The 16,153-nt window shown below is 38.5% G+C and overlaps 1 protein-coding gene across 1 annotated transcript; it reads right to left on the bottom strand.

Annotated features, from left to right (window-relative positions):
- Positions 1-7,523: 7,523 nt before the first annotated feature.
- LOC147509946 (early nodulin-like protein 17) lies at positions 7,524-8,411 on the bottom strand. The gene is made up of 2 exons (XM_086599270.1): positions 8,122-8,411; positions 7,524-8,026 (listed from the first exon to the last, which is right to left on the bottom strand). The coding sequence occupies exons 1-2, from the start codon at positions 8,297-8,299 to the stop codon at positions 7,701-7,703; spliced, it is 504 nt and encodes a 167-aa protein (XP_086455396.1). The 5' UTR covers positions 8,300-8,411; the 3' UTR covers positions 7,524-7,700.
- Positions 8,412-16,153: the final 7,742 nt, after the last annotated feature.

Below are 16,153 nucleotides of genomic sequence, written 5' to 3'. Positions count from 1 at the left end.
TAAGACATGTCCCTGACATTTAGCTAAGCTTAATTTATGCTGGGAAGTTAGATGATGATGGCTTTCTAAACTCGTTTGGCAACTGGGTATGAAAATTGAATAGAGGTTCTGTAACGCCCGTATTTTTAAATACGTATTTTTCTATTTAATTAATTAATTTAAATTATTTATTTTCAAAATTAAATTTGATTGGACTCGGGATCGTGGGCCCGGTTTTGGGCCGAAGTCTCATATTGGCTTGGGTTTGGACCCAAGATATAAACACATTTTTCTAGAAAATAGGGTTCAGAGAAAAATAATATATTAAAAATGGAGGCAGAGAGAGAAGCTGGTTTGCTGGAGAGGTGGAGCGCGACGATTCGGACGACGAGGGATTCGTCGGGTTTTAATACAAGTGAGTAGAGTTAACTCTCACCACTACTAGAACTATGATTTTTTTTATCTGTTTAGAATTTACGAATTTACTGTCTATATAAACTGATATTGTGTGTAGTTAGATTTTCTTTTCCCCGAAACTCGAGTACGGCTACGTATGAATCCTTTACTGTCAAAGTTTTCTTCCTGTTAGATTTCTTTGGTTTAGTTCTGTTTTTCTGTGTTGTTATTTTTCTTATAAATGGAAAAGCTCGTTGGAACTGTTGGAGTGCTCGAACTCCGGAGGTCGGCATGGGCGCTAGTGGAAGCTTGGAGCAAGCTGTTGATGGAGGCCCAAGTAAAATCGCTCAGTTTAAAATCGTCAGTAACAGTTTATACAACTGTTATTGTTGGTTTTCGTTTTTTTTATTGTGGATGATGGGGTTGAAGTGTTGGGGTATTTGTTGGTTGAAATCGGTGTGTTTGAGGTTGGAATGGTGCGGTCGAAGCTCCCAAATGGCGTTAATGGCGGCTCGCCCAAACTGCCTCTGTAAAAAAATGGGTTGAACTGTTAGTTGGTTGATTTCGTTGGTTGATGGACGATTGGTTGTAATGGGGTGGTGTAGTGTGTGAGGGCTGTCGAGTGAGGACGGCGGGGAGCTTGGGGAAGCCATTAATGGCGGCAGTAAAACTTTTAGATCTAGTTTGGTGAGGTTTGGATTGTATGAGTTGGGGTTTTTGCTTTAATTAATGTTGTTTGGTTTTGGATTTGGGTAAAAATCGGTTTGATGAAGTGAGGGGTGGTGGCCGATTTGGGGTGGTCGATTTTGGTGGTGGTGGAGGAGAGAATGGGTGAGGAAGAAGAACTGTGGATCGGCTTGGGCTTGGGCCTGGGTCGGTTTCAGTTTTTGGGCCGGTCTATTTTCATTTGTTGCTTGGGCCAAAATGTTTAAGTTTTTGGGCCCGGTTTGTTTTAGTTGTTTGGGCCAAATTCTATTAGCTATTTGGGCCCGGTTTTGTTTTAATTTGTGGACCAGTTCAGTTAGATTGATGGGCCGAACCATTTGTGTGTTGGACCAGTTTAATTAGTTTCCTTTGGGACCGATCACTTAACTGTTTTGGGCCAGTTTCTAATATTGCTTGGACCAGTCCATTGGACTTAAAATAGATCTTTCTGGGTCTTTACATGTTTAGACTTTCGGGTTCTAAGGTTTGGGCTTGGCCAGTTGGGTCCGAACCATGACCTTAGTCACGAGCCCATGAGCCACGACGCACCTTTGACCTTAAATTTTGAACCATGGCATGACCTGAACCATCGAACACTTTAAACGACAGTTTGACTTTGACAATGATAAATTGACTTTGACCAGGACCTATTGACTTTGACCAGGATATGTTGACTTTGACTTTGACCAGGATAGTTTGACTTTGACCAGGATATGTTGACTTTGAGTTTGACCAGGACAGTTTGACTTTGACTAGGACATGTTGACTTTGACCATGACATGTTGACTTTGAGTTTGACCAGGACAGTTTGACTTTGACCAGGACATGTTGACTTTGACCATGATATGTTGAGTTTGACCTTGACCGTGATGTGTTGACTTTTGACCGTTGACTATGAAACGTTGACTTTTCCAGTTTTTCACATATTTGATTATATAGACAAATATAGTAATAAAATATTGTCGAATATTGTATAACTTGGTTGGTCATTATCTAATTTAGATTTGACGTGAAGAATAGTGTGTAAAAGATATATATATATATATATATATTGGGCTTGATTGTGATTTATGGGAATTTGTTTATTTGTTGTCTTCGCTTTTATGTGTATATTATATGGACACATATAGTAATAAAATGTTGTGGAAGCTAAGTATATATTTGGTTGTCATTATCTAAAGAAAGATTTGACATTGATGTTGTGTATTTTGACACGTGACGATATTGAGATGTTATGAGACATTATATTCCTAATACGCTATAATAAAAATGTATGTGATCGTTGAAGCATTGTGACATGAGATAATATGCTGGGATATATATATATTAATCTGATATCTTGGAGAAATGTATATACACTCCATTATTTTATATGAGAGATGCTAATATAGTATTGGTGAATATTTGCCCACCGGGATTGTGGCGTAGTCTAATAATATATTGGCACGTGAAAAGAATGAAAGTGACTATGAGATATAATTGAGATATTTCTATATATTGTGGCTTAGTGCAATAAGGCAATTGACCAAGACGACGTGATATAGTGGAATTATTATGAGTCATTAATGTATTGACACCAATAAATTACACGAACGAAAAATCCTGTAACCCCACTACCACAACTCATGTGATCCATGTGTAGCGTGTTTTGATATATAAGATGTTGATATATAAGATGTTGTAAATATATGAGATGTTGATTGACCCACGTGTTGGGCAATCGTGAGCGAATAATTGGCTTGATTATTCCGTTCGCAAAAATAGAACGATGATGCGCTAATATTTTTATGCCGAATAGTGGCGATACTTTACATAATTGCTTCCGCGTGAGGATTTACCCGTGTCGCGGCATCCCGCTCCGGGGTTACGCGCGAGGAGTGGTTCATTATGTAGGGAGGCATGTGGATGTACATGTTCGGCGTTGGGTAAATGATTGTTGGTAGCCAGGGAAACTAGGTAAGACATAGATCGCGATTTTAGGGACACGCATGAAAAAACCTTAATTAATCTAATTATGGTAACATGCTTGGTTGGTTATTTGTTTAGTTAAAATCTAAAGCCTCGATGGAGGAACTACATGCCTTATTTATTATGTGTATAGTTTGTTGTGTGGTTAGTGGGAAGTTAAAAGCCTCGATTGGAGGAACTACACCGCCTTTAATTATTGTGTTTTCGATGTTGTATTAGTGGATTGAAAGTTAAAGGCCTTCGGTGGAGGAACTAACCGCCATTGGATGGATTGTGTATATATATGTATAATTATATGTTGTATTTTAGGGCTACTCACACCAAAGATTGTTTATAATCTTGACCCGATTTGCATGTTTGCTTATCGGGTGTGTTCATTCAATGAACATAGTTGATAAGTTTTGACAGTTTAGTGTTGAAGAAGGTTAGGTCAGCTTTGCTTGTGGTTTCGCGTTAGCATTGCATCTCGGGATAAGTTTTGTTTTCCGCGAGGTGATGTAGATTCTCGGTTGAGATAAGGTTATTTGCATTTTCATTTGTAAATTGTTTTTGGTAATGAAGATGACTGTTGTTTAAGTTAAAAATTTTATTGGTTTTAATTATCCGCATATTTAAAAACTGTTTATGGGTTTATGGGAGTGGAGAGTGCGTCACACCTCGGAGATCGAAGAGTCGGGGACAAATAATGTTTTTCCGAATTCTGTCGAAATTCGGGGTGTGACAGGTTCCATTGTAGTAGCCAAAGGGAAGAGAACTTGCTCTCTTTACAAAACACGCTAGTTTGTGTAAAGCAAAAGTAAATGCAGCAGAAGAAGCTTCCTCCAAACTGCGGCACAAGAGACTGTGTCATATGGGAGAAAAAGGGATGGAAGTTCTTGCCAAGCAAAAGGCATTGCCATACATCAAAGGTACACATTTAAATAGATATACTCATTGTTTGGTAGGAAAGCAACACAGGGTGTCTTTCCAAAGATTCCCGTCTCACAGAAAGGACAATGTCCTTGAACTAGTGCACACAGATTTATATGGTCCTATAAAAGTCCCACCGGAGCTTTATACCGGACCTTCATTGATGATGCGTCGAGAAAGGTATGGGCATATAGTCTGAATACCAAGGATGAAGTACTTGACATGTTTCAGAAATTTCATAGCATGGTGGAAAGAGAGATAGGGAAGCTTTTGAAGTGTATTTGCTCAGATAATGGGAGTGAGTACATTAGGCCGTTTGAAGAGTATTCCTAGAGACATGGGATTCATCATGAGCAGACCGTTCCTAAAACTCCATAGCAAAATGGTATAGCCGAGAGGATGAATCGTACCATTGTAGATAGGATGAGATGCATGTTGTCTCACTCTAAGCTACCTAGAAGTTACTGGGTAGAAGCAATGCACACAGCCGTACATGTGATCAACCTATCGCCATCGAAGCCTCTAAATAGTGATTATCCAGAGCGAGTATGGTCAGACAGAGATGTTGATTACGGAAACTTGAGGGTATTTGGGTGCAAAGCATTTGTGCATATTTATAAGGATGATAGATCCAAGCTTGACGACAAAGCCAAGCAGTGCATTTTTTTTGGTTATGGGGATGAGAAGTTTGGCTACAAACTCTATGATCCGATTAACAAGAAGGTAATCCGAAGTCGAGATGTTGTGTTCTTGGAAGACCAAACCATAGCAGATTTCGAAGAGGGTGAGAAGCTACAAGCTTTCACCAATGGTCTTGTTGATTCAGAACCAGAAGTTCCTACTGTGGAATGTGCAGAAGGCATTGAGAATGCAGAGAACCATAGGCTTGAAGCTCATGATGAGAATCTTATTGCTCATGATGGGATAGAACCTATTGATATAGAAAATGCAGATGAAGTGCATGAACCACCACCAGAGCAAGCAGAAGTGTATCCTCCTAAGGCACCAACAAATAGGGCAAAGAGGTCAGACAGAGAGAGACAAGCTTCAACCAGGTATCCGCCACATACGTATGTTCTACTATCGGATGGTGGAGAACCTATATACTATCAAGAGACTCTTGAAGGTACGGACAAAGAGAAGTAGCTGAAGGCCATGCATGATGAGATGAATTCTTTGCATAAGAATCACATTTATGAGTTAGTTTAGAAACCAGAAGAAAGGAAAATTCTCAAGAATAAGTGGATCTACAAAATCAAAGATGAGGAGAATAATCCACACCCAAGGCACAAAGCTCGCCTTGTTGTAAAGGGATTTGGTAAAAGGAAAGGTATTAACTTTGGTGAGATTTTCTCTCCTGTGGTCAAAATGACTTCTATCCGAGTGGTTTTGGGTCTGACCGCAAGTATGAACCTGGAGGTTAAACAACTAGATGTTAAGACAACTTTTCTTCATGGAGACCTTGAAAAAGATGTCTACATAAACCAGACAGAGGGGTTTGAGGTCAAAGGCAAGGAGTACCTAGTATGCAAGCTGATAAAAAACTTGTATGGGTTGAAGCAGGCACTGAGACAGTGGTATATAAAGTTTGATTCCTTTATGGCGAAGCAATGATACAAGAAGTCTACTTCCGATCATTGCGTGTTTGTTTAGAAATTTCTAGACGGGAATTTCATAGTGCTCTTGTTGTATGTGGATGATATGTTGATAATTGGCCCAAATATCAACAAAATATCCAAGCTGAAGAAAGACTTGAGTAAGTCTTTTGAGATGAAGGATTTAGGTTAAGCAAAGCAGATACTTGGGATGCAAATCACTCGTGACAGAAAGAGTGGGAAGTTGTGGCTTTCTCAAGAAAGCAACATTGAGAAGGTGTTGAAAAGATTCAACATGGATCAAGCGAAGCCAGTTAGTTGTCCGCTTGGTGGCCAATTCCGCATGACCAAAGAGATGTGTCCAAAAGGTGAGCATGAGCAGAGTTAGATGGAAAAAATTTCTTATGCATCCACAGTGGGCACCTTGATGTATGCAATAGTGTGTATAAGACCGGATATTGCTTTTACCGTGGGCGTTGTAAGCCGTTTTCTGTCAAATCTGGGGAAGGAGCCTTGGGAAGGTGTTAAGTGGATATTGAGATATCTCAAGAGCACTTCCAAATCGTGTTTGTGTTTTGGTGGAAGTAAGCCCTTACTTGAATGCTACATTGATGCAGACATGGCAAGTGATGTTAACTCGATGAAGTCCACCTTCGTTTATCTGGTTACTTTTGCAGAGGGAGCAGTTTCTTGGCAATCTAAGTTGCAAAAGTGTGTTGCCCTCTTCACTACAGAAGCCGAGTATATTGCATCCACTGAGTGTTGCAAAGAGATGCTATGGATGAAGAGGTTCTTCAATGAACTAGGGCTAAAGCGAAAAACAAATTGTAGTTACGTGTGGCGATCGAGCACCATCCATTTGAGCAAGAATCCCAATTTTCATTCTAGATCCAAGCACATACATGTGCGTTATCATTGGATTAGAGAAGTACTCAAAGACAAGCATTTGTGTATTGAGAAGATCCATACCGACAAGAACGGATCGGATATGATGACCAAAGTATTACCAAAAGGTAAGTTTGATAATTATTGTGCTACCGCCGGAATAGTAGCACACTCCTCCTGTTGATTTGGAAATTTCATGGAGGTATCCCCTCTCACTGTTCGGGAAGGGGAGATTGTTGGAGTTACCCCTCACATGAGGAGAGAAAAAAGTTCGGCCAGGCAGAAGTCCGAAGGCCCTCGGTTTAGTCTTTTCCCAGCGCCCCTTATCCCCATGAACAACTTACAATACATTGAGGGCGCGCGCGCTTGACATTGGCCTTGCCCAAGGCGCACTCTTGCCCATGTCTATTTTCGTAGTTTCTGGTTGCTACAGTAATCGCAAGATTGTGGGTTACTATATAAACAGAAACAAGGTTTTGGAAAACCTAAGTAACATGAACCAAGGCAATACAAGAGAGAGAAAACCCAATCTTGAAAGCAATCAAGATTGAGAGATAACCTTTACAGATAAACAAGCCTGTAAAGATAGAGGAGTGATCTAGTAAGGTGAGATACTGAAAGGAGTGATTGTAATATTCTTTCCCACTTTATAAAAAGATTAGCTCTTGTGGAAATAGAAACTATTGGACGAACTACGGTATATCTTTGTGTTGTGGTATGCTTGTTCTTCTCTTTACATTATTATCTGTTGTTAATAGTTGTTTAGAGATTTGGACATGTTAGCTAGATTGTAGTTGATATTTAGATTGTTATTTGGTAATTGTTGTTGGTCCTAGTACAAATTATCTGTGTAGTGGGGATCGATTGGTATTGGTATTAACCCCAACACATCTTACCTGATAACTTGATAACGTAAACAAACATGGCCTTTAGATCATTTCCAATGGCTTAACCAACCCAAAAGGGTTTCGGTATTCAAATTCGAATGAGAAATTTTGTTACCAGTTATACTATTGGGAACTTGATGTGTGGTATTGTGGTTGACACCAATCACACCACGAAGGCATCGAGAAACAACGCAAGTCGTCAACCAAACAAACTATCTGATCATTTCAACACACAAAAGAAACCGACTCATCGATGTACTACAATAAAAACAACAGCTAAGAAAAAAAGAAAACCCCACCACAAAAGACCCTGTGATAGACTGATAGCTGAAATTGAAAACGACTAATAAGAATCAGACCACTAAATCCAGCAAGATTATACCCACATTATCGAGCTCAATAATACCACCAGTAAAGACCCAAAACCAACATCTCGAGTAGCAGCAACGGATTTATCAGAACGAAGTCCAGCAACACCAGCAGCAGTAGGAGGTGAAGGAAGTGAGTGAACAAGAACAGAAACCTTCATCCCACTAAAACAACCCCCATTCCCACAAATAAAGTAATATCTCTTAGCCTCATCAAGAGGAATAAAATCTTTACCACTAGTCCAATTCCCAGTAGCTCCTTCAGTTGTACAGTTATCATACCCCGTCTCATTCACTCTGAACACATTGTACTGATTCTTCGCGTACCTAAATGCTGCATCAATACAAACCAAATTATTAATGTTTAGTAAAGAAAACAATTAATATATAGGACTTCACTTAAGAGGGAGTATAACTTAATAAACTTACAAATTAGATCGCCAACATAGAATGTGTGATTGTTGGCCCATAGGGTGTAGTTAATTCCTGGGTTCCACCCTTTGTTAGCTCCTACAATGTGGTCTGTAGCACAGACTAGAGTTGTGGTGGCGGCGAAGATGAGGATGAGGAACAAGAATTTGAGGATAGGGATGGCTGGAGCAGGCATTTTTCTAATGATTGATAACCACTCTCTTTTTTCTCTCACTCTGCTTGTCTGGTGGCACCAGTGACTTATAAACACTTGTGAGGGATAAACTATTTCAAAGTAGGTAAAATGGTATACTGTTGGGTAAGGGTGCAAACGGATAGGTTAGGTTCGGATGCGGATATGTCTATATCCGAATCCGAATCCGAAAATTTATACCGATATCCGAATCCGAATCCGAATCCGACGGATATTAAAAAAATTATCCGAATCCGATTTCGGATATCCGAAACGGATATCGGATAATATCCGATCCGAAAATTAAAATTAATTAAAATTTTATTTGCTTTGAATAATTCATTTTACCACTATAAAAACTAGTATAGATATATATATATTTGTCATTTATTATTATTATTTTGTTATTATAGTTTTATATTATTAGTTTATGATTTTATATAATATTTATACAATAAAAAATGAATAAATTAATTATATATAATAACTATTAATTTTTTAAATCGGATAGGATATTATTGGATGCGGATATGGCGAGATCCGAATCCAGTATCCAAACACCAAAGGACATAAAAAAAATTCGAATCCGAATCCGAATCCGAAATTTTCGGATAATATCCGATTTTTCGAATACGAATTCGAATCGGATTCGAATATTTGGATATCCACTTGCACCCCTACTGTTGGGGGTAATGGCTTTCTTTAAGAGATTTAAACAATTTTTATTTGGGTGATTTAGCTCTACGGTGCTCCCAATAAGGGTGATTTTGGACATATCCATAAAAATATTCTGGTACCCCATAACTAACTCAGTTTTTGCCATACCCCAATAACCGCTTCAATCTAATAATATCTTCCAAATTAATTTGAGATATTTCTAATAGGGGTAAAAAAAGAGAAAAAACAAAAAGACCGAGAGACTCATTCCAAAAAGAAACAACAAATAAAAAAGATTGAAAATAATACTCTAGACCTTGAAGAATATTTGTATTACTACAGCACACTACACAATAAGAGAACTTCTAATAAAGGTAAAAGAATGCCAAAAAAACAAATTGTTTTTTTCCTCTTCTAAAAGTTGCTTCAAATTTGATTTTTTTTTTTCTTACTGCAATTACTTCTTCTTCATCATTGTAGAAGGATTAAAGGAGTTTAGTAGAAATATATCAAATTGAAAAAATTCTCAAAATGGAAAATGAGAAAGCATGTGAGGAGTCTAGATGAGTAAAAAATACATTAATGTCTTATGAGTGAAAGGAGGAGGAAGACTAAATTCTACAATTTTATCTCTTTCTAATTCCTTTCATAAAGGAGAAAAAAAAATGACAGAAAAAAAAAAATAAGTGCGAAGGTTTTGTGTTTGGTGGAAGGATAAACACTTGTTTTGTTTTGTCTTTGATATACTTAATAAAAGAAAGGGTAATTTATGAACCTAAATGTGTCTTAAACAATTTTATTTATTTATTTTAAAGTTGGGTATGCGAGTGTTTTTATGGGTATGTCCAAGATCACCCCCCAATAATAAGGATATTTGTGTTAGATTCATATTTTTTTTGTTTATTAGCTTTAAGTCTGTCTACCATGACTTGACTATGTTGACCGTCATTGACCATATTTAACCGTATGTTGTGGTGTGTCGTAAACTTTCAAAATGCCCTAACTACTTTTCACACTTTTTGCAAGCGACCACATTCAAAACTGAAAATCTTAATTTCAATTAACTTGACACGTGTCACAATCATGGCTTTCTAATCCAACGGCTGCTGCTGTAAAGGATGAAAAAGGCATATTGATGTTGCTCTAATTTCTACAGAGTACAGACAACTAAATGAGTGAATCCATTGAACTTATAACAACCAAGAATCATCGCACAAACAGATGTAGCCATAGAACACTCAAGAAAAAAAGGCAAAAACATTCTGTAAGCCCCCTTGCTTATCTTTTATCCGAAATCACAAATGCAGCCATATATAGAGCACTCAAGAAAACCAATCAAGCCATACACTAAAACTTCAAAGCAAATGAACACTGAGGCACATCATTAAAATTGTTACCATTTCTATCAACAATTCCCAAAAATGATTCAATAATAGTAGATCGAGGAGGAATAAAATGAATAGACGGAATACGTATGACATGGAATGCATGGCCAAGAGCCCAAGATCTAAAGTTGAATCAAGTAAATATATACCCATCGTTGTTTCCTACAATCTAATCAAATCCCTAATCGAATCACCAATTCCAGTCCTCCCTTACAATCCACTCCGTTGTAAAACTTGTTCTACAAACTTAAACCTATTTTTTCAAGTCGATTACGTTTCCAAAATTTGGATCTACCCATTTAATCATTTCCCACCTCATTATTCTAGAATTTCATAGATTGGTTTACCTGGTGAATTATTTGAACAATATACAACTGTGGAAGATTCGATTAATTGTGTCAAACATACCGGGTTGCGGCATCGGTTTTGCCACCGGTTTCAGCATCATTGTTATTATCGATTCCTTCATTAGAATAAAGAAACTCAATATCATTGTTTTGAAAACTACCCGATGCACTGTTGCAAGTCATTGGATAGTTATTAGTTTTTAGGATTGATGATGAGGAGGAAGATATGGAGGTGGCGGTTCTTACGTCTTCAATTTCAAGATCCCCGCCAGTTTGAACATTTACATTCTCTTGTACAAAATCATCAAATACAATCTCATGAATTAAATTCCCTTGCGTCAAATTCAAAATGAGATGACTTGGTCGATGAACCACAACAACTACCAGAGCTGCAACTCTACCGCAGATTGGAGGAGGTAAGAGCGAGGGTAGATGCGGCAGCGACTATTACCGAGGCAACCACGCTGTTACTTGCACTTCCCAAAGACCCCTCTTATTTCTCTCTCAAACTATGTTGCTGGAACCAACTCCCTCTAACTGACTCGATCTCATTCCATACAATATAAACAATTTTTTTTTAAGAAAAAGACAGCACGACCCCAATTACCTTCTCTAGCACAAAAAAGATGGGAACTTGAAAACGACATCTCAATCTCAGAAACCCCTTGCAGAGCGGAGCCGATATTATATAATGAAATATCAAATTTATCAGATTTTGTGTTCATTTCCACACACGGCGCCAAAATGTAGTAGCTGTTTTCATAGATGGAACATAGTATGTATTGGGCCCAGAAAATAGGCCCAATACCATACTATGCCCCATGAAGTGAACCTAAGAGAGGAATATAAAAAGAAAGAGATGGGAGGAGAGAAAAGGGGGGAGCTGATAATAGAGGCAGAGAGGGGTGAGGAAAGAGAGGTGAACTACGGCGGCTTGATCCCGAAACGGGTACGTAGACAACCTAATTGGTGCAGCCGATCCAAAACGAGAGCCGAAATACTAGTAAAGTTATAGGTCGCGGAATTGGGTGCGACAAATGGCGCCGCATGTGGGGACATAACAAAAAGTCTATAGGTTGTCAACAAGTTGAGGAGATGGACGTATACAATTGCAGGGTTGGGTCGAGATTACGGAAGATGATGATTTGTGTGCTATCGGATGGGCTGCATCGCTTGGGTCTGTTTTGATGTTGGTTCTTCGGTTGGTTCAGGTTTTTGGTGATGAAGGAGATCGAGACTCAGCGTTTTTTCGGCCAACCAGTGTATCAGTGGTGATGGAAACCGAGTGATTTGATGATAGTGGGGATGTTGATTTCATTAAAGTTATAGGGTTTTTAGTGGTGATAAAAACCAAGTGATTGGTAGTGGGTGGTGGCTGATGGCTGATTCGGTGGTGACTGATTGGGTGGTGGCGGAAGTTGATGAGGAAACCGAGTGATTTGATGATACATAGGTGGGGATCTTGATTTTATTAAAGTTATAGGGTTTTCAGTGATGATAAAAACCGAGTGATTGGTAGTGGGTGGTGGCTGATTTGGTGGTGACCAATTGGGTGGTGGTAGAAGCTAATGAGGAAGGAGAAAGAGACTGCTATCCAGTGCTCTCAGAGGTTAAGTAACTTTTTTAGGTAGTTGGGCTTGGTTTAGTAGTTGGGCCGATTCTTAAGTTGTGGTGGGCTGGGCCCTTATTATTTATTATGGCAATGGACACATGAGTTAAGTTTTGGTTGAAGAGAAGAGAGAACTTTGAGTCCGTGAAAGGAATCAAGATAGTTATTGTATAAGTATAACTCAGAAGTGGCTTGTTCAGATGGTGATCTGGCTGGTCCAAACCCCCAATTCTTGCAGCTGCATATATCCGACTCATTTTACTTTATCAGTTGGTATGTTTGTTTATACTAGATCGTGTATATGTCGATTGGAATTGAGTCCTAGATTTTAGAGATAAAATGATTTAGAGAGTGAATTTGTTACCGGGTATGTTGGAAAAAGATTTATGAGAATGACTGAATGAGGAAGAGTTGACATCTCTTGGGAGAAACAGAGAATAAGGGTGCATGAATTTAAAATACGAAAGTATGAAACATTGGAGGGAAGCTTGGAAGACTCTATTTTTAGTTTTTTTACAGTCGTGATGCTTACGAGTTTAGTGCACGGCAATGGTTTTGGAAGTCGGGTGTGACAACGGAGTAGGAAGGTATACGCATTAATTTATATATGGGCTTAAAACTAGTCTTTCGCATAAGACGCCAAGATTGCCAGCTAGAGTTTGAGCATGGAATTTAAGTGTGGGGGTTGGCGGAGTAGTGTGTGGACTTATGGAGTGTGGATTATGGCGTGGTGTGGGAACTGGGGGTATAGTGTGGGCATTGGTGGACTAGTAGGGTGTGGACGGTGGAAGTAGGATATGTGTATGATAAGAGCCCAAAAATGTAGTTTTAACCCATTAATAATCATACTTTTAGATTAATTATGTGAATAATAAGTAAGAGTTAATACTGATTACGTGTTTTTATGCATTTCAGGCTTCAAAGTCCATTATGTGCAGAAATGTGCCACTTTAGCAAGATAAAGGAGCAATAGTTGGTTGCTAAGGAGTTCTGTGATTAAAGGCCAAGATTCAAGAAGACAAAACCTTTCTAAAGCCCTCCAAAGTTTGAAAAGTCAAAGTCAACGCGCGTAAAACAACACACAAAGTCGTGAGAACTTCGAAGACCATATCTTTGGACTCAGACCTCGGAATTGGGCCTACCTTATGTCAAAACGACCGGCTCGGAAAGAGCTTTCCAATGGTCTAAGCCTTGATCCAATCAGAGAAGCAGAAGTGGACGAAACATCTGTCGAAGCCAACTGCAGCTGAAGAACCCATTTTGGACTAAAGAAATTGGGTTTTGGGCCTGATTCTCTGGCCCAAAACATAGCTCCAAGCCCATGCACGATTTTTGGATCTGAAAGTATAAAAACAAAAGCTTAGCTCTTTGTTAATGGTAGATAGTTAGACCTAGATTAGAATTAGATTAGTTAGCCTCCATTAATGAGTTTTAGAACTTAGTTTTAGAATTTCATTTCTTGTTTTAGATTAATTTCTTGAATTATTGAATATCATTCATTAGATAAATAAAATAGTTATTATTCTTGTCATTTTGATTTTTGTTATTTCAATCTATTAGATCTAGTTTTAATTATTGTTGGTTACCATTTCTTAGTTGTTAATTAGATTTTAATTATTGTTTAATTTAGATTAGTAAATTTCGAATCTTGATATTATGTTTAGTTTAGATTCATATGGAAATGATTCTTGAATGATTCTCGCTAAACCTCCATTAGAGGGGGTTTGAGAAGACTTGATGAAAGCTTGATCCCGACATCGTAGAGCATTCCGTAATTTCTATTCCACTCTAGAAACGATTAATTCACCATGAGAATGGGTTTAATCGCTCACATGCTAGTTATGAATTGGTAAAAATGTCATGTGTAATTAGGGATTAGGAAGAACCAATTGTTCTCGCGTGGCGATTCATTCGGATTCTGACGATTAATCTGCCGTTAGTGAGTTAAGTTGAGTTAAGGTGGAATCAATCCCCCCTAATTCCTTATTATAGAATCAACGTAGTATTTCCGTAGTTGAATCAATTATAGTTTGTATCTTGTGGGTAGTTGCATCGTAGTATAATCCCCCCTCGTAAAACTCTCATTAGACTTAAGACCGATTGATTAAACTATGAAATCATTCCATGCTAGAGAACTAGGAGTGGAACGAATTTGTTACTCCACTCTATTTCGATAGAATTGAGAGTAGAAAACTTGATAAATATAGACTCGTAATAAGCTTTAGTTTACTTACGTTTTGAGTTTCATCGTTCTTTTCGTAGGTAAATTAACTTTTATTATTTATCAAATGGCGTCGCTGCCATCTTAGTTTCACTTTAGCATTGTTTTCATAGTATAATTAGTCATTTTTAAGTCCCATTAAACCCACCCACCCTTGTTTGATTCATACCGTGGTTGTCCGTTTCAAAGATTGAAAAGTTCCGCGAAAATTACAGTAGAAGCGCGACCACCGCTTCAAAGCGAAGCCAGCACACAAACGCTGGAACCTTGAGCGCGACCCACCACCATATCGAGCGTGACCCGCCCTAAAACACTGTAACTTGAAGTTACACGGAGCGCGATCACGCTTCAAAGCGAAACTTTCAGCTACTAAGCTGAAATTTGCGGATTTCCACGGGTTTGTTTCAATTTCGATTTTTCAAGTTTTTCGTGTTTTAACTTGTTATATACACGAACACGCGTAAACAAGACGCTATTCATAAAGCTCGAAGCAAGGGCCTTGTCGGGTATTCCTTTCTTCCACACCTCGCGATCTCCGTTAGAGGTTTCTACTAATATATCGATCGGAATTGTTTGGAGTGTTGCATGTTTAGTTAAGTTCGACTTAGTTTTGCATGAGATTAAGGTCTGGTCGAAGAAAAACAACTAACGTAATTACACGGCAACGTCAACAAACAAGTCTATCTAGTTTCCTACCCACTACACCTCTAGCTACTATTTCACACACACCACCGATATTATGGTGAAGAAAGAGAGACTCCTCTCTCGACTTTTTATAAAGCTTTGGCGATAGCCCTAAATCTTGCATCGTTCTAGCGGACCCGGTGGGGGATTTTCGCATCCCCAAATATATTTAATTTGTTACCCATTTTTCATGGTTTAGACCATGAAAAACCTTATCGACATCGCGTAGGATTGAACAAGTCCTTATAACATTCCACCATCCTACGGTTGGTGCGAACAAATTAAATTGAGGGTATTCCCTTTCACCTTAGTTGAAAGGCGTCTTGGTTAACGCCCAAAGCCTAATTCTATGGACTCGTGGGCCAAACTTGTTCAAATTGTTTATGGAACATTTTACCCACCCCTAAAGACGGATGAAATGCTTTCCAAGATTCACTTCTTTCGGACGTAATCCTCATGAATCATTTTCGAGGCTTGGAATCGTTTCACCGATCTCCTTATAGAGTGTCCACACCATCACCTAGCAAAAAAGACACGTTAGTTCGTTGCCTTTTCAAAGGACTTCTACACCACCATAAAGAAGTCCTAGACATAATGAATAAGGGTAGTTTTCTAAGTGAAGGAGCCTCGAGAGGCATATAAATTTTTGGAAGATCGGTAAAAGCGTAATAATAATCAGGGGTAGTGACGATTACTCCCGCTCCGCTAGTTCTTCTTCAACAGTTAAGGCTACCAAGATGTTTGAGGTTAAATCAGATCCCCGAGCTTAAAACTCTAATTGAATCCCTCACAAAAAAGGTAGAGGCCATTTCTGTACAACAAAAGCCTATCCCCGTCATGAATGTAAATTCAAATCCATGTAGTTTCTGTTGGAGTCCTGAGCATTGATAAAACATAAAATTGAATAGTTTACCTACGAAATGAACGATGAACTCAAAACGTAAGTAAACTAAA

This window comes from Coptis chinensis, chromosome 3 (genome assembly GCF_015680905.1).
Source record: "Coptis chinensis isolate HL-2020 chromosome 3, ASM1568090v1, whole genome shotgun sequence".
Lineage (NCBI taxonomy): Eukaryota > Viridiplantae > Streptophyta > Magnoliopsida > Ranunculales > Ranunculaceae > Coptis > Coptis chinensis.
The sequence above is the reverse complement of the archived record's forward strand: the minus strand, read 5'-3'. Positions and strand labels throughout refer to the sequence as shown.

Bases quoted from the DNA above. Each gene is read 5' to 3' on its own strand.
- LOC147509946 (XM_086599270.1), bottom strand. From the start codon at position 8,299: ATGCCTGCTCCAGCCATCCCTATCCTCAAATTCTTGTTCCTCATCCTC. The intron at 8,027-8,121 runs GTAAGTTTATTA...GTATTGATGCAG, and splicing joins CTATGTTGGCGATCTAATTT to CATTTAGGTACGCGAAGAAT.